This window comes from Pipistrellus hanaki (assembly GCF_964339955.1).
Source record: "Pipistrellus hanaki genome assembly, chromosome: 1".
Taxonomy (NCBI): Eukaryota; Metazoa; Chordata; class Mammalia; order Chiroptera; family Vespertilionidae; genus Pipistrellus; species Pipistrellus hanaki.
The window spans coordinates 20,083,900-20,103,822 of NC_140503.1; the positions used below are offsets into that span (position 1 = coordinate 20,083,900).

The following is a 19,923-nucleotide window of genomic DNA, read 5'->3' on the forward strand; positions in this document are numbered from 1 at the left end:
TTTTTATGTGTTGTGAATACAGGGATTAAGTCCTAGCAAAAGATTACTAACGATTCAACAGGCATTTACTACAAAAGCTATGTTCTCAGGTGGTTTTTTTTCCAACTTCTTTTCTGTTTGTCTCACATTTGTGAGTCATGCTTTAAAGGCTTTAGCATTGTGACGCTAGAAAACATAACATTTTCCCATGAAACTAAGAGACAAAGAACAAGAATCATAGTCATGAACGGCAGCATTTTACACAAATGTTTTACTGTTGTGAAAAATGACTCTCACTCACAGACTAAAAATTCATGGTTATACTTTAATCCACTTATATTTTAAAACATTGTTTCCATCCATCTAAATTTGGCCTTGATGGCATTTTTCTCCACATTATCCTTTCTCAATATTTCCCGGTGATTTTTCAGTTTGAGGGAAAGGTTATGGGGGAAAAAAGACATTAACAGTGGCTGCAAAATATCACACACAAAATACATTACTTTTTAAATCCTCACCTGAGGATCTGTTTTTGTTATTTATTTTAGAGAGGGAGAAACATTAATTGGTTGCCTCCTATACCTGCCCCAACCAGGAATCGAACCCTCAACCTGGGTATATGATGTTTTGACACCTTAAGAAACCTTTCTGGTTGGGGAGAGACGACTCCTCCCAGGGTTAGCCAATTCTTAGAAATCGAATTGATTTCTAAAGAGTTTTGATGCCCTGACCCGGAATCAAACCCACCACCTTTTGGTGGTATAACACTCCAAAAAAACTGAACCACCCAGCCAGGGCAACATCTCTCTTCTTATGGAGAGTAATACACCTCAGAGCTCAGGGGGTTACTGGTATATTAAGTTTTTAATTGGCAAATCATGTGATTCTCAAACATCAACCTGCACCAAAGTCCCCTGGAAAGCTTGTAAAAGGTTGCTGTTCCCACCGTTTCAGATTTAGTGGGTCTAAGAGGACTGAGTGAGCTGCAATCATTGGTCCAGGCAGGCTAGCACCACTACCGTAAGCATGTACCTCTCTTCCCCTTGCCTTTTCACTTCGGACCTTGCCAAGTTTGTTCCATGGTGAACATCCTTAGGACATACCCCATTCTTCAATACTGTGCTTTGATATATATACATATTTTTTTATCCCCCAAATTTGGCAATTTTACTAAGTGCCTATGTCTATTAGAGGTGGCAGGAAATTTTCTTCTTAGTCACGTTTGTTTTGCTGGATTTGGTAAAAACCTTATAATCCACACTTTTGAGCAATATCATTCCTTGTCCTTGGTACAGTTCAATGCTGCTGTTCCCAGGCATTTGACATTAATTTGTTGTGATCTTAACATAGGCGAAAGCATCCATCTCTGGGCCACTTTGTATTGGTGCTACTAGAGGAACCCACCACGTTCCTCATCTCATCCCTCTGTACCAGTGTTGGATGGGTGGGATTCCCTCTTGATTGCTGCCACCATCAGTAACTCCACTGTCAAGACTGGAGTAGGAGATAAGGAAATACTGACAAGTAAAATGGACAGCTGGAGCATTAGCAAAGGAAGCAGCTGACAGCAAGCGAAAACCGCTTCTATCATCCCTCCTGCCATCCCCGAACCATGACACATCCTGCAAGCCATGCCCTTAACTAGACTACATCCATAACTGGCCGAATAAGCCACTCTGCTCTCATCCCAGCCCAGACAGGGCTCACCAGACACAGAATACTATGGCCCGTTTTGCTGTTTTTACAAAGCCGCGGGAACAAAACACACATGGCTCAGAAGCACATCAACAGTGCCAGTGCCAGTCTAGCTCCCTTCTCTGAGCGACTTCTGTGATAACTGCCCCTTTACTTTGCAGCAAAAGGCTCCCACTGCTGTGGTCTCAACTGTGTTTCTGATTCTAAAATGCAAAGACATATCAGATTAATCTATTTGGGACTCAAAGAATTTCATTCCCTGTTTTGGTGCAGAGTTTTACTCACCAAAGATGCCATAAGCAGCACAGGTTAGATTTATTTAAGCTTTTGGTCATTTTGCTGCTTAACTGCCCTTGTTTGCAGTCTGTTTCACAACCCAGCAAAACAATGCATTTGATTTCTAAAGAATTCAAGTTTAAAAGCACGCACCATCAAAGACTATAATCTGTCCCCAAATTTGGCACCATTTAAACTGCTACTAATTTCCTCTTCTGAACAATTCTTATAAAAAAGCAACACGAGTTGTGATGCAAATGAAGTTGTTCCCTTTAAAACACTGCATCTGAAAAATAATCTTAAATTCCCTTAAACTCATAAGCAAACTAACTTTTATGAATGACAGTAGTAGATGATGTCTTGACTTTTGATAATTTGGAAAATACACAGGATTAGGATTAGACAGGTAGGTGTGTAGCCATTTAGGATAATCCAGACCCTGAAATAACTAAGAACATGGAACTCAGCCTGTTATTACTTTCAAGCAGATAAAATACATGCAAACTCAAGGATTAACCTCAAAGAGAATTATTTTTTAAATATTACAAAACCTGATTTTGAAATTATATCTTTTGCTAAAAGATAACAGACTTTTCTTAATTTATGACATCCTATAGTTTGCTATATAAAAAAGATTTAAAATTTAAGGTTCAAAATACACTCAATTCTAAGGTTCCTTTGGAATTGACTCATACAGAAAACCAGCAGAATTCGTTAATAATTCTGTAAGCAGGCTCATGAAGCAGCTTATAAGAACACAGTTTAAAAACTTGTGTTGCAAAGTACTAATGTGCTTAATTGCTATTTTCTTGGACAATTAATTTATTCCGCAATTATTATAGTAGATAAGACATTTTTTGGTGATCCTTGTTGAAGGTATTTGAAATATGTAGAAAAGCATACCCAAGAAAGACTATAAACATCCATGGCATACTGTTTATTCTCTCTTTCTCTCTCTCTCTCTCTCTCTCTCTCTCTCTCTCTCTCTCTCTGTGTGTGTGTGTGTGTGTGTGTGTGTGTGTCTCCTCTCTCTTTCTCTTTCTCTCTCAGAAACAGGATTTACTGAGGGATAAAAAACTGCATGCCACAGGTGGACAGCAGGTAGGGAAGCCCAAGTGGGCTACCCCATCACATACTGTTTCAAAAACATGGGTTTCAGAGCTACTCAGGTCTATCAATGACAAACAAGAGATTAAAACCCAGGGCAGAGAACGTATGAAAGTCTGGGATTTTAATACTGGCTTGATTATGTGATTTTGAGCAAGTCACAAAACTGTGATTGCTCTTGTCTCTGTAAAATGGCAGCAGTCACCTGCCTTTACATCATAGAGATGTCTAAAATGTAAAGTTGTATATATAAGTTATTTAGTTACAGGTAGAAAGAACTGTCAGGCAACATGCCATGAAGAAAAGATTCTACCTGAACTATGGAGGTCTTACTAGGCTATGATCACAGGACCAATCTCTGCATGAGCCACAGAGCTTAATGCAAAGAAAATGAAATTATATCCAAGGATTTCCCCCTCAAATCCAAAAGAAGTATGTTAGAAGCGTGTGCCTCGGGACACTAAGGAGACTAGGTAAGAATGCACCTATGACAGTAAGATCCACTTTCACCACTATTCAGTAGTGCCATACTATATTCATCAGACATTCCACCTTCTCCATGGCTGGGTTACAGCCTGCAGGGGGCAGAACACTTCCCACTATATGAGAGCAAGGATGCTGTGTTGGCTTTAGCACTGCTCCTCACCCCACAATCTCCATGCACCCTCCCTCCACCCTATTCCTTGTTAGGGACAACTGACATGGTCTCAGTCTTACATAAAGTGCCACATAACTTAGCTTAAGCCCCCTTTCCAACTAGACTCACGCCAACCCCTCAGACGAGGGAATCCTGGAGCCACCACTGCCAAGGGCTAAAATTTTTTGGGGACACAGTAAAGCAGCCTGCCATCATATTCAGTGTGAGAGAAAGGGGCACCTGCCCCTTAGGGACAGGAAGCTCTGTCCCACTCAGCACCTACTGGAGCATAGAAAAGTTCAGGTGCAAGAGGGGGCATCCCCTAGAACAGTGCCAGAGCAGTGGGCACTTAGAGACCAATGTCTGCATATTTCAGAGTAAATGTACTAAATTTGTACAAAACAAGAACCCTTCTATCAACCAGGCCCCTGAATGCAAGACACTCTGGGTAATCTTTTCTCTAGAAAGAGTGGCTTCCTCCAGCAGCTCTAGGCAGTCCCTTATTCCTCATCTTGACAAAAGAGCATCAACTTCAGGCATGGATGTGTACATAACTCTACACGCAGCTCAGCTGTCACACACATGGCAAATATAAAGGCATGTCAAAAGACATTTTTCCTCCCCAAAGTATAACCCCAAGAAGCCATTATTATAATAGAGTATGAATATCTGCTGCAGGTTATTGACCTGTAAACTAACAATAAGATCCCGTTTAATATGTAAAGGCTTACATTGCAACATGAAGTATTAAGACACAATCCACTGACTATTCTAAGTTTGCTGTACAGTTAAACCATTTCATTACCTCATCTCTCTCCCTCTCCCTCCTTCTCTCTCTCTCTCTCTCTCTCTCTCTCTCTCTCTCTCTCTCTCTCTCTCTCTCTCTCTCTCTGTGTGTGTGTGTGTGTGTGTGTGTGTATAAAATGTTCTCTTTCCATAGAACACCAGCTTTGGAGATGAGGCAAAGTACAAAGCAGCTACAAGACTGGAAGGAGACCCCAAGTCTATGGTGCTGGTGTCGCTTCTGAGGCTCCAAACTGAGACCATGGTGGATTTATCTGATTGGCAGTGTGAGTAAAGCAAGGCCAGGCTGAAAGGCAAGCCTTGCCTCCTGCAAGCACATTTCCACACACAGGTCTTAACTCAGTGTTTACATTTGTCTGGAACTGACTGCAAATTTGGAACTTTCTCAAGTGATATTAAAAGCTCTACACAGGAAGTATGCAAAGCAGTTACGAGTTAAAAAAAAAAAAAAAAAAAAAAAAAAGACACACCTGCAAAAAAGCAACAGTTCTGTAAACCGGAGCTATAGGTAACTGCTGAGACAGCAATAGCAATAACAAATATAGCATAGGATGACTTTTTAAAAAAATTGCTGCCCCAATACTTTACTTTTTTAAAAAGACACAGATTTCCACAATATGATTTTCTAAGAGAAAGAGTCCACTGCTTTGTTTGAAGAGGAAGGAGCCAGTCCTACTGATAAACAGACTGGGAATATCAATTGAGATATACAAGACTATATAACACAAAATCTAATATTGTTTCACAACACCCGCCGGCTCCTGGTGGACGATCTACTGCTATCTAGCTGCATCCAGGACTCTTTTCTTGTGGCATCTTAAAAAATGTGGCTGCAGCTGAATCGGCGGCTTTCTCTGGGGCAGAGGTCCTGACCAGCCACTCCGTATTGGGAGATTTCGGGGCCTGTGGCGCTGGTGCCATTGGCTCCATCACATCCGCAGGAACTGGTGAGATTGCTGCAATAAAAGGAAAAAGGGGAAAAATCCAGGGGAGGCAAATTAGAATGAGCAGATACTTCAACCCCAAATATTCTTAATCCTTATATCTTATGCCCTACTAACCCAAGTGGCCACATAAGGTTTTTCTTTTTTCTTTACAAAGAAATAAAGGCCAGATGTAATGAAGGTAAGCATTTCTCTACCTGAGAAAATGGGTTTAAATGAACAAGTAAGCAAATTCAGTAATACAAATTCATAATGTAGTAACTATCACTTCTTAAGCACTTACGTGCTAGGCACTGTATTATGTAAACACTGCATTCATAATCTTATTTCTTGCAAACTCTTAGAAGTAGGTATTGTCATCTCCATTTTTGGATCAAAAAATGAGCCATACAGAGAGCAGATAAATTTTTCAGGGACAAAACAGAGCTGGTTAAGTAGTAAGATTTAAACTCAGATAGTGGACTCCAAGCCCTATGTTCCCTCTGTCACACCCCATGACAATGTCACCAATAAACAGTGTGATAATAAGGAAAATGGTAGAAAATCACACAATCAGGCCCAGTTTTTCAACAAGAACATAAAACACATTCTAGACAGAATAGTAATTGCTTATGCAGGGCTGCCCTGTATATTTTAGGACACTTACCATTCTGACCCCATCTACTGAATGCCAAAAGTACTCCCTCCTTGGTCACTGGGACAAGTAAACACTGTCCTCACATTTCCAAATGTCCCCAAGCAGAGTAGTTAAACCACCTTCACAGCCACTGTGCCAATGGTGAATATACACCAACAAAAAGCAAAATGTAGAAAGCTCCATTTTTAAAAAATATATTTTTATTGATTTTTCACAGAGAGGAATGGAGAGAGACAGACAGAAACATCGATAAGGGAGAGACATAAATCAGCCGCCTCCTACACACCCCCTACTGGGGATGTGCCCACAACCAAGGTTCATGCCCTTGACCAGAATAGAACCCGGGACCCTTCAGTCCACAGGCCGAAGTTCTATCCACTGACCCAAACTGGCTTTGGCAGAAAGCTCCATTTTTACCCTACCATTCAGTAACTCCACTCCTGGAATGTAACCTAGAACAGTAATTTTCAAATTGTAGTCACAAGATCAATTTAGTGGGTCATGACTAGTACTTTTTCTTCTTAATGAAAAGGAAAAAAAAATATTGTACCCAAGAATTTATATACATACTAGAGGCCTGATGCACAAAATTTGTCATCTGGAAGCTCATTTGGTTGTCCGGTCTAATTATATATGTTTAATATATATATATGCCCACATATATACTCAAACATAAATTCCTTACAGGGAGTTATTACAAAAATAATCATGCAAGCTATTATTCGATGGCGCAAGTACAAGGGTTTCTTGAGGGCAGTGGTTTTCAAATGTTTTAAAACCTCAGATCACATCAGCAAGAAATACATTTGACATCACAACACAAATCAATCCAATCTCTCTCTCTTTCTCTCATGTTCATACACACACACACTCATCATTTAACTAAAATTTCACAAAGCTATATTTAACATTACTCTATGGTCATTAACCAATGCAAAACCTTACCCTAGAAAAACTTTTTCTTTGCTACATGATTTTTATTATGGCTAAATATACATAACATAAAATTTATCATTTTAAGCATACATTTTAGTGGCATTAAGTACATTCACATTATTTCATAACCATCACCACCATCCATCTCCAGAACTTTTTCATCATCCTAAATGAAAACTGTTCATTTTCCTCTCCCCAACCTGACAACTATCATTCTACTTCCTGTTCCCATGAATTGACTATTCTAGGTAGCTCACATAACTGGAATTATATAATATTTGTCCTTTTGTGTCTGGCTTATTTCACTTAGCATAATGTCTTCATCCATGCTATTTCATTCTGAATCATGAAGGCACTCAGGCTGAATAGTATTCCATTGTATACAGAATATACCACATTTTGCTTATATATTCATCCAGCAATAAACATCCGAGTTGTTTCCACCTTTTGGTTATTGTGAGTGATGCTGCTAGAACACGAGTGTATAAATAGCTATTTGTTTGAATATTTTCAATTCTTTCAGGTATATACGCAGAAGCAGAATTGCTAGATTGCATGTTTATATGTTTATATATATATATTTTTTAACAGTACAGAGGTCTTTTTATTTTTTGCACTTGTCATGCCATGAATTCATAAGGGATGGGTCCCAGGAGCTCAGGCTCCTTTCCACTGCTTCTGACAAAGTGCTTTTCTGGATGGAGCAGGCTGGCACTTCAGCTGAACCCAGAACCTTTCACTTTGGCTTCCTTCTTTTTCTGATCATTGACCTTCACACGTTTCAGGAAGCTATCTCAGCTCTTCGAGTGCTTTATATGCTCAATGTGTACATTAATCCTCTGGGCAAGAATCTTGCCCTTGTTTGTTTACAACAATGCCCACCACAGGCTGGGTAACTGTAGACTCCTCCAGTTTGGCCATGGTGACATCTGTAGGGCATTCTTTTTTGAACAGTGCCCATTCCTTTGATGTCTGCAGTATCACCCTCCTTGTAGATTCACATGTGTGAGCCAGAGGAACAGCTCCGTGTTTTCTGAAAGGCCCAGAGAACCTATAGCGGGTGCCTCTCCTCTTCTCTTTTGTGTTAGTCATTTTAATGAATTATTGGAAGACTAGTAACCGGTGCACGGATTAGTACACACTGAAAGGCAATTAATTAGAACGTGGCTCGCAGGATGGGACTGGGAGAGAAGGGCCAGACATGCCCTGGAGCCAACCTCCCACAGTCCCTCCTCAGCATCTGCACTGAGCAGGGTCCCTCCAGCAGGTGGAGTTCCTCGGCCTGGTTTGCAGGGATCAGGATGAAACCGGCTCTCTGACATCCCCTGAGGGGCCCTGGAGTGTGAGAGGGCACTCTACAAAGTTACTGTCATACAGGGTGTAGAAGGCAAATGCAAGTGTGCAGTAAACCAGATTCAGGCTGACAGTGCCCCAGCAACAACAACAGTCCACAGCCAAAGGTGGAATTGCACAACCCCCACGAGGATTTGGGGTTTCAGGGTGCGTCACCCAAGAACCACCGCTGCCAAGTCACTGCAGCTCAGCAGCTCCTGCGTTGAGTATCTGCCCCCTGGTGGTCAGTGCATGTCATAGTGACCAGTCAGACACAGCCTTTTATATACACTAAGTGGCCAGATTATTATGATCTCTGAACACTTAATAATCTGGCCACTCTGGTGTGTGTCTGTGTGTGTGTGTGTGTGTGTGTATTAGAGGCCCGGTGCATGAATTCATGCATGGATAGGGTCTGGCCAGCCTGTTAGGGGGAGGGGACATGGGCGATTGGTTGAACTCCTCGTGGAGAGGACAATTTGCATATTATATATAGGTTATACACTGAGTGGCCAGATCATTATGTGTTCAGAGATCATGATAATCTGGCCACTCAGTGTATACAGATGGTAGTTCTGGCCAAAAAAGTTATGTTTATATTTTTGAGGAACCACCATATTGTTTTCTCTAGCAGCTGCACTATTTTACATTCCCATCAGTAATCGCAAAGGTTCCAATCTCTCCATATCCTTCCCACACTTGCTGTTCCTGTTTGTTTGTTTGTTATATAGCCATCGTAAGGAGTATGAAGTGGCCCAGAAAAAGACTCTTGCATGTGTTCTCTCACAGAGAGGAGGGAGATTTGTACACCAAAGGCTCTGCTCTGTTTTTCACAATAGCATAAAATGGACACAATCCAAATTCCATCAAGAATGTTTAATTGTAGTATATTAATCCTACTCATATAATATAACACCATATATATGGCAGAATGAAACATGAATGAATCTCAAGAATATAACTGGGTAAAACTTGAAATTATAAAATATGACATTCTATTTAAAAGATTTTAAAAACAGTCAAAACTAGATAATATACTACTTAGGGATACATGTGTCTTAAAACTATTTTAAAAATCAAAGTATGATTAAGTGATTAACAAAAAATAAATATCAGGATAATGGTTACCTCTGAGGAAAGTAGAAAAAAGATTTTAAAGGTGATGTTCTTTTTCTTAAAGTCAATGGTGGGTACATGGATATTTGCTATATCATTTTTCTTTACTCCTTATATATCTTCTATAAATGCTCTTTTATAGCCATTCAATATTTACTAAAAAAAAATTTTTTAACTTTAAAAACCATTTAAACTTTAAAAAGGCATAGTGGGCAATAAGAATCTGCCCTATTTCTCCCAAGACAAGAGTGAACCTAAAACAAAACTACTGAATCCAATCACTGGATTAGCATAATAAAGAGAAACATCAATGTAAGAAACGCAAATCAATTGGTTGCCTCCCACAGGCACCCCACCAGAGTCAGAGATTGAACCTGTAAAATTCTATTTTGACTAATAGAGTCTGTTCACATTTTCATAAAACAAATATCTAGTGAGACTGTTCCATGTGCTGAGTATTATTTTAGCAGCTGGGGGTACAGCAGCAGCAAAACAGATAAAAATGCCCGCCCTTGTACCAGCATCTCCTGCATCACTGGCCTGATATTCAGAATCCAATGTAACAAACAGGTTAACTGTTGATTACCCTTCTGACTAATGCTCCAAGGGCACTCATCCTATTCCAGAGAGACAAGTCAGAACAGGCTTTGGGATGGCACAATAGTCAGGGCTCTGAATACAACATCTTGTCATCCCGTTCTCCTTTACATACAGCCATGTGCTTACTTTGTGAAGGAATGGGATTTGTACACCAAAGGCTCTGCTCTGCCATTCTGGTTAAGAAAATCATCTCAATAAGAAACAAAATATGTTTTTTACCAAAGATCCGGTGCACAAAATTCAGGCACGGGGGTGGGGGGGTTGGGTGAGGGGGTAGTGGTGGAGAGGGATGTCCCTCAGCCAGGCCTGCACCCTCTCGCAATCCAGGACTGCTGGCTCCTAGCCTGCCTGCCTGTCTGATCGCCCCTAACCCCTCTGCATGCCTACCTGATCACCCTCAAACTCCTCTGCCTGCCTGCCTGATTGCCCCTAACTGCCTCTGCCTCCGTGACACAGCTTAGTCCAGAAGGACGTCTGAAAGGTTGTTCAGCTGTCTGGTCTAATTAGCATATTACATTTTTATTAATATAGACAGCTATTTAATCTCAAGTTTTAGGGGAAATAACCCATTTTTTCTTTTCCAGTTATATTCTTTCTTTTTTGTTTGTTTGTTTGTTAATCCTTACCGGAGGGTATTTTTCCATTGATTTTTTTTTTTTTTTTTTTTTTTTTTAGAGAAAGTGGAAGGGAGAGGGAGAGGCAGAGAGAGAAAAACATCAATGTAAGAGACGCAAATCAATTGGTTGCCTCCCACAGGCACCCCAACCAGAGTCGGGGATTGGACCTGCAACAGGTGTACATGCCCTTGACCGGAATTGAACCTGGGACCCTTCAGTCTGCAGGCCAACTTTCTATCTGCTGAGCCAAACTGATTAGGGCTCAGTTACATTAAGAAAATATAAAGCAAATTCACTTTGGCATGAGGTAATGACATGTTGGGCATTTCCTGTTCTGGTGTTCTGGGTGTTACAAGCATGTTTATACGGTCACTCACTCAGATCCATGGTGGCTCTGTGCCCCATGCACCTGTGTTTATAAAGCCATCAAGAGAAAGAGTGTGGATGTTAAAAGAAAATAAAAGTGCTATACTTTCAAGAAGGATCTACTCAATGACCTTATGAAAAGATCCTTTTCTTTGGCCTTTTGTTAATACTAGTACAAAAAGGCAGGGCACGCTAGTCCTTTCTGCTCTGCACCTCTATAGCCTTATTAATATCTTTAAATTCAGTCAATTTCAACTCAAAACTTTCCACCAGTGGAGGAGGAGCAAGGGGGGAAAGATTTGTGGCTGCATGTTTAAGAAAGAAGCTGAATTCATCACAGTGACAGGGGAGAGTGTTGGCAGAGATGTGAGCTATTTATTCTTTTAGGAAAATCCTATAAAGAATGACACAAGGAAGCCTCTATCTGCAGTCTTGTTCATCACACTGGTGAAGAATCCGATAACAGATGTATGCAGCAGCGTGATTTAGTGCCAGGAGCTGGCCCCTGATGTGTATTAATACAGCGGCAAAGCGGAACGCACCTCTCTTCATCAGTCATTTCTATAAAAGAGGTGGAATCCGAGATGGCCCAGTGTTAGGCAGAGCAAGCCCATTTGTTCTACTGACTGATGGTGTGGGCTCAGGCTATGTCCTTCACCTCCATGGGGCACTCAGGTTGTGGATAGGAAAAAAAAAAAAAAGAAAACGTTCAGTGAAGCAAGCCTTAGTCAACAAGTGAGGGGAGGAGTTTGGATCAGCAGGGAAATGTTTAATGCTCAAATCTTGTTTAATACTTCCCAGAAAATTTCCCGATTTGAATACAGAATAAAGATCTTAAATTCTTCTCAACAGTTCTCTTATAAACAAAAGCAAAAAACAGAAGCTGGACATTAAAGAGATTAAAGAACAAAAAGGTAAAACAGGGGAGACTGTGCTTCCAATACCACAGACTGGATGAGGACCTGGGTTGTGAGCAGAGACATAGTTTGGAACCAATCCGATCCTATAGAAGACCCAAGAGTGCAGCTCTGGAGTCATAGGGAAACCAGTCTGACCTTGGCTCTGCAATGTACCAACCATGTGACCTTGGGGAACTGATTAACCTCTCTAGGGCTCAAATATCTCATGTGTACTGGAAATAAAAGCAGCATCCACCTTATACAGTTTTTGCAAACATTAAGTGAGATAATGTATGCAAAGGGTTTAGCTTAGGACGGCTATGTGGAAATCACTTAAAAATTTACTATAGTCATTAGACTTGTGATTAAGATTATCCATTATCATGACAATCTTAGTCTTTTTTTTTTTTAAATACATTTTTATTGATTCAGAGAGGAAGGGAGAAGGGAAATAGAAACAGCCATGATGAGAGAGAAACATTGATCAGCTGCCTCCTGCACACCCCACACTGGGGATGTGCCCGCAACCAAGGCACATGACCTTGACCAGAATCGAACCTGGGACCCTTCAGTCCGCAGACCATCGCTCTATCCACTGAGCCACACAGGTTTCGGCAGACAATCTTAGTCTTACCCATTATCAAGCAGTCTTCTCAAACCGAAGCTGCCGGTTTGGCTCAGTGGATAAAGCCTCGGCCTGTGGACCAAAGGGTCGCAGGTTAGATTCTAGTCAAGGGCACAAACCTTGGTTACAGGCTCCTCCCCAGCCTATGCCCTGGTCAGGCCTCAGGCAAGAGACAACCAATAGATGTGTTTCTCTCACATCCATGTTTCTGTCTTTCCCTCTCTTCTACTCTCTCTAAAAGATCAATGGAAAAATATCCTCAGGTGAGGATTAACAACAGCAAAACAAAACAAAAACATCAAACAGAAGCTTGAAAGAGGTCAATTTCAGAGCATGCTGAAATTAACTAAGTAAAGGTAAGGGAAAGACTTCCCCATCTGTCAGAGGTCTACTCTCTATTCAACAATTAATTGTTCTGCTCTATGTATAATATACGTAAATACATACTTTATTATAATATCAATATATAGTCTTTTCTGAAGAAAATAAAATAATTTATGATATACTCAATTTCCACAAAACAAAGTCATTATCATCAAGAAAAGAACTGTAGCCAAAACCAGTTTGGCTCAATGGTAGAGCGTCGGTCTGCGGACTGAAAGGTCCCGGGTTCGATTCCGGTCAAGGGCACATACCTGGGTTGTGGGCACATCCCCAGTAAGGGGTGTGCAGGAGGCAGCTGGTCGATGTTTCTCTCTCATCGACGTTTCTAGCTTTCTATCTCTCTCCCTTCCTCTCTGTAAAAAATCAATTAAATATATTTAAAAAAAAAAAAAGAAAAGAACTGTAGGTGGTTACGAGAGAAGGGGACTGAGGATAGGTGAAAGAGGGAAGGAAGCCAACTGTATGGTGTCAGATAATAACTAGACTTTTTGGGGGTGGACACTTTATATTGTATATAGATGCTGAATTATAATGTTGTACACCTGAAACCTACATAATAAAAAGACAGAAAGAAAAACAAAAGAAGTGTAGGTATTTCTGATAGGTCTTATAACCAGATATGATCTTTTCATTCAGAGTAATTCATCCTAAACTGTATTGAAATAACCTAAAGGACTGTCTATGATTACTAATTACATTTAACTATTTTCCCTTAACCCCAAAGAAAAAGATCTATAGACATCCAATGTTCAGCTTATTTTAAAAACAAATAAGCTGATATAAATAACTCTCCCCCTTTGTTTTCATTTAAGAATCGCATAGATGTAGTTAGTGCATAAATCATAAATGTATGTAGTTCAGTGAATCTTTACATATGAATATACTCATGTAATCCCCACCTAGTTCATGATACAGAACATTTCCGGCATCCAAGAGATTTTTTTATGTCCTCTCCTGGTCACCAGTGATAAACCACTATTTTGGTTTCTACCAACTAGTTTTTCGCAGAAAATTTAAAGTTTTTAACTTGAAAAGCTGTTTTTTACTAGGAATTTCATGATAGGTAAAATATTAGCACTCTACTATACATGAAAACAGTGAGAATTACTGTACTGTATACTAAATTAAAAAGTAAATAAACCCATGTGGCTCCTTGCCTACTGACTAAATGCCACCCTACTGAGATTTTCATTAACAAAGATCTAATTTCTTATCTGTAATAGAAAAAAAGTGCAAATGACTGAAGATTATTTTTAAAGAAATATAGGGATTCAAACTCAAGAAACCTGTGTGACACAATGAAAACACAGACTGCAGGGTCAGACAGAACTAAGTTTAAATTCTTAAAATATGCATAACCTTGAAAAATTACTTCTTACATTCTCTGTTTTCTCACATAAAATGGGAATAAAATGGCCTATCTTATCATAAAAGTTAGGCGGAAGGGTATATAAAACACATAATTCAGTATCAGGTGCTCAACATATAATAACTAGGGTATAATTACCTGCATTTGGGTTAGACAGAGATGCTGTGGCCACAGGCTTCCGTTTCCTCTTGATGTCACGTGAGCATGGTGGTCCCAAGTGTAGGCTTGCCTGTCTGCAGAGGTAACAAAGAAAACATACTGTTTCAACTTCATAATTCTCATTGTTTAAGACACTATGTCCAGCCCAGATAAAATCCTTGACCCAATATAGATATACTAACAAAATCAGCAGCAGCTTTTGCCATCAAGTGTCAATACAAGATCATTCACAATTAATCATAATTCACTCTTTACTCACAAAATACACCCATTCTGAACTTTTTACCTGATTAGCAAAATGGCAGACATTCAAGATTAATTTCAATAAATATGTGTTTCATTACATGCTGATTTTTGTACATTTTTCATAAAAACTATAAACCTCAATTGTTTTAAGCTCACTAATGAAATACCTACTCCCAAGCGGTAACATATTGAAAAGTTTAATGCTGCATGAACACAGATATTTGCATAGAATTATAATAAGAAGTTTAACCCTTCTTTCACTATACATCCGCATTTTTAATAATGTCTGCATAGCAGTTTCTGTGATTTTTAAAACTATAAATTATGTGCTAATAACGTGTTCCCTTTCCAAATGTTCAGCTTATTTTAAAAACAAAACAGTGAGAGCTTCAACATTAGAAAGGCAAAAGATTCTCTGAAAGACAACGGGCTATTTTAGTTCCCCACTTCCTCCTTCCTCTCAAACTATTAATAAATGGATATGGTGTGATTCAGACCAAGCTGAGTCTCATCTTTACACAAAGCTTTCCTTGAACATTCAAGGCCTTACCTACCATGAGTTACTATTTAACTGCTGTACATATATCTTGTTTCCCTAATGAGGCTTAATCTTCTTGAGAACAGGGACCATATTTGTATTTCTTTCATAATTTTCCAATGTTCTACCAACCTCAGCAGAAGGCACACAACTGATTCCCCATTAAATATCTATTGACTAGAACTGATATGAATGAATAAAAATTCTAAAAACCTATAGTCAATTGTACATTTAAAATGGTAAATTTTGTTATGCATATTTTGTCACAATTTTTTTTTAAATAGCCAGAATACATAACATATAAATAGAAATCCAGTAAAATTATACCAGATGAACTCCTAATTAGTAGTCCTAGATGCGGATCAAGTCTCATGGCTTGGTAAACTTGAAACTGAACTCTCAGTCAAATCTCTGAGTTAGCAAGGTAACAAGACAACTGAATGGATAAATTTTGCGGGGGGTAAAGGGGGGGAGAGGGGGCGCGGCGAAGGGCCTGCCGATCTGGTAACTGTCACAGTTTAAAAGTACATATATGTATGTGCTCTCCCTTACTCCCTCCCTCCCTTCTTCTCTCCCTCTTTCTCTTTCTCACAAGCTCTTTTCTCCAAATAGCAAAAGCTTAAGACCATCCAATTTATAAGAAAAGATGAAAATTCGACTGAAATCATAAGAAATTTTTTAGGTTGCAAGGAACACCAAAATAGGCAGAGTCACACTAAAAAGCCAGTGGTTTGGCAAAGTCCATCCACTTTTTATTGATTGCTCTTGTCTATATGGGAAAAAGAGTTAACTTTAAGTATTCCATGAGTAGTTAATTCCAAATTCCAAGGAACACCAAAATAGGCAGAGTCACACTAAAAAGCCAGTGGTTTGGCAAAGTCCATCCACTTTTTATTGATTGCTCTTGTCTATATGGGAAAAAGAGTTAACTTTAAGTATTCCATGAGTAGTTAATTCCAAATTCCAACGTGAAATGTGGGAATGTAAGTGTGTAAAGAAAACAACTCATCTTTCATACCTTACGTAAGTTCCGAGAGTAAGTCTCAATCAGCGTACTGATTTAATAAGAAAGACAGATGACAGAATGCCAAAAGTAGCCAGGCCTTTAGTCTAAATATAGAGATGGTATGGTAATTCCTTTTGAAGCCAGACAAAGGAAGAAAAGAAATTGACGCTATAAAATTTGTTTCTCCTCAAAACAGAAATTAAAGAATAGTTTCCGTCTTTTCTACAAACAAGGTAGTTTAGTAAGTTCAGCCCCAAACACACAGCCTAGGCACTTCATTCTAATTCAATCCTGCTTCTCCCAACGTACTTCAGAGAGAGAAACAGTAAAGGGAAAGTTCATATTCCTGCACTTTCTTCTTTACTGGAAGCTCATTTAAGAACCCTTCAAAACTTCTTAGATTAAATGTAACACCATTTCTTCAAACTAAATACTGTTATTAGACATCAGGACAGTGGTACTTTTGAGATGCAGGGTGTGGGGAAGAGGGCAGTGGCTAGGAGCTTCTGGGGTTCTTTCTGATAATGTTCTGTTTCTAGATGCTGAAAATTCATCAAGTATATATTTATCTATAAACTTTTCTATATGTACATTGTCCTTCAATTAATTAAAAAACATTGTTTCTTCAAGATCAATGTTTGTAAAATGCTGGGTTTTAGGAAACATGCAAAATGAAAAGCCTAAGAAAGGTACTGAAAAGGGCTTTAAGATATTAATTCTCAGAGTATCAACTTGGGCTCAACTAAATAAATACTGCCTTTTATTTATACACTATTCATCATTTTCACAGCTCTGCATATTTGATATATGTCAGTAAGATGGTTAAGGGCACCTATTATCTAGTATATCACCACTCCTTATGGCCTTGGTCAGTATCATTTATCTCACTTTTTTAAGGAATGACACACTTTGGAGTAAAAAGATAAATTTATGTACCAATGTTTAAATTTTTGACCATTTAAATAGAAATACTGTGGTTTTAAAAGATACTTATTTAAGTAAAATGAAAAAAAGTATTACTTACCTGCAACTATGCACATAGGTTATTAAACTGCACTATATTCTGCAATGTCTTTCGGGGACTGCTGTGAACAGAAAGGCTCAGGTGATCCTTACGATGCCCTGTCCCTCTGGGCCACGGTCCTTGGATCCCCATTCTTCCCTGCTCATTGATGGTACGGGCTTTGGGGTTAATTGTCCTACATTAAATGCCACCCCACCCCCAAACTGCTAAGCCTCCAGCCTGTTACTTTTCTCTGAAGTAAATGTTCTACTTCTACCACCTCATTCCTAGTTAAATTCTGGGGAGGGAGAAAGGGAAACAGTCAAACTACTTGTTTTGGGTTTTAAATGGACACTAGTAATAGGAAAATCTACTTTTCCCTGTGACGGCTCTGTCTGCTTGGGAAAAACCCTAGAGGACTAAGAAGGAAGAGAACCCAGAGCAAGCCTGGAGAAAGGAAGCTGGTGCTTGCAGCAAGAGGACTTAAAAGGAGACAGGACATGGAACCCGCCAAGCTGCAGAGCACATTCAAAACACAGGACAGCCCTAGTCAGGAATAATGAATAATCTATGTGCGGCTGGAACCTGAGCATGGGGCAGGTAACTGCTGCAGCCTCAGCTTCCTATTCAAGAGGTAGTTTCCATTTTTTGTTTATCCCAAAATAATTGCATATCAGTCAATTGCAGACATAAAGAATCAAGATGAGAAGGAAAAAATACATTGATCTACCCATTTCATTTTGTAGTATTGAACCATCTTGGCTTTTTTATTTTTAACTAGTGGCCCAGTGCATAAAACTCATGCACTGGGGGAGGAGATTCCCTCAGCCCAGCCTGCACTCTCTACAATCAGACATCCCAATCTGGGACCACTGGCTCCTAACTGCTCACCTGCCTGCCTGATGGCCCCTAACTGGCCTCCCCTGCTGGCCTAATCTCACCCCCAACTGCCTTTGCCTGCCTGATCACCCCTAACTGCCCTCCCCTGCTGGCCTGGTTGCCCCCAACTGCCCTCCCCTCTGCGTGATCCCATCCAGTCTCTGTCTCTCTCTGTTTTTCTCAGTAGTCCTCCAGGCTTCCCTGCCTGCCTCCCTGCTTCCCTGCCTGCCTCCCAGTCTCCCTCTTCCTCTTTCCTGGCTGGGAGGGAGCAGGGCCAGTGGGGACGGCTCCACACTCTGCCTGCCCTCCCTTCTATGCAGGCCTCTTCAGGCCCAGTCTGTTTTGTTTCCTCATTCTAAGAGCGAGCTGAGAGGGAGGGAAAGAAAGGGAGAAAAGGCTGTGAGCTGGTTGGCGCTGTGTGTGTCTGTGCATGCGCGAGGTTGTGAGTGTGACTGCCTGCCGGCCAGCCTCGCCCGTCAAGTCCCCTCTCACCAGAGCTTCCTGCATGAGCAGCCTGGGCATTAGATCGAGCCTCCGAACATTGTGGATGTGACGGACCCAGAGTTTTTATATATTAGGATGTGTTGTTTCCTTAATTTGTGTTATTTTACTCTGACATTATCACTGTCTACTCACAAGATATAAACTGAAAAGGGCAATGAACAAGTGAGATATCACAAAGGACATGGAAAAAGAACTTGAGCTTCCCCTTCTAAACACACAGAGCCCCCTCCCTATAGGTAGAAAGGGCAGATGATTTAACTAGATTTTTAAAAACTCTTTTTCAAGAGCGCTGTACAGTTGTTTGTGTGTTGCAAAACAAGGTACTTTATATGAGGGGAAGGGACCTTTCAATTATGTAGGGGGCAAGAAAAGCTAGATATAAATTAAGCTAAAACGTCTACCAAATTATTAAAACTTCCTTCTCAACTGAAGCAGCAAATGATTACCAGAATGATGTAAGAAGATTTTAAAAAAATACACAACCCCCACCATGCTGGGGTGGGAGAAGAATCAGTAATTATGTTTATTTTCAAATTTCTTCTCAAGTACTAGTAATATTAATAAGTTTCTACCCATTGTGGAAATTACTAAGCTAAAAAATATATCAAATTTCCAAAGCTAATAAACTAATTAATAAAAGAGATCTAAATATTTAACTTAAAGAATAACAAGATGATTAAAATTAATGTAAATTTAGACAAAAATACTGTTCCTCAATATATAAGCAATTAACTACAAAAAAGACAGGCTAGGCTTGTTCTGTTTCATCTGATGGAGCCTCAGTATTCCTCAGCCCTACTTCTTCACAGCATGAAGCCAGGTCAGTACTTCCCCTAAAAGCATCATGTTCAACAACATCCACCAAAAGAATGTATAGGGGAAATGAGCATTAAAAGCAACAAATACGGTTTTTAAAAATTTCTTACTTCAACCTGCCCCATGTTTCAGGTTCGATCCCCAGTAGGGGGTGTGCAGAAGGCAGCCCATTGGTGTTTCTCTCTCATTTTGATGTTTCTATCTCTCAATCCCTCTCCCTTCCTCTCTCTAAAATCAATAAAAATATACATTTAAAAAAATTCTTACTTTAGGAAAAGTCACTACATTCATACCATATATAAGTGTGAAGGTGAATGCTAAAGATGAACAATTAATTGAAAGAGTATTCTGTATATCCTTGCATAAACACATTTCTATTTTATTTTTTTACTGCAGGTAACCAAAAGATCAGGTGAGTTTTTAAAACTGCAGTGTTACTTAGGAAACTG

At 39.7% G+C, this 19,923-nt stretch overlaps 1 protein-coding gene across 2 annotated transcripts in view; it reads right to left on the reverse strand.

Moving 5' to 3' along the window:
* Positions 1 to 284: 284 nt before the first annotated feature.
* The window catches only part of GPATCH2L (G-patch domain containing 2 like), a 60,339-nt gene continuing 40,700 nt past the window's right edge, over positions 285 to 19,923 (reverse strand). For both annotated transcript variants that reach the window (XM_084893250.1, XM_084893251.1), the window contains exons 9-10: positions 14,462 to 14,556; positions 285 to 5,454 (exon numbers count right to left, since the gene is read on the reverse strand). In XM_084893250.1, the coding sequence (XP_084749376.1) occupies positions 5,282 to 5,454; positions 14,462 to 14,556 (268 nt within the window). In that variant the 3' untranslated portion in view covers positions 285 to 5,281. The remainder of the gene's footprint in view (positions 5,455 to 14,461; positions 14,557 to 19,923) is intronic.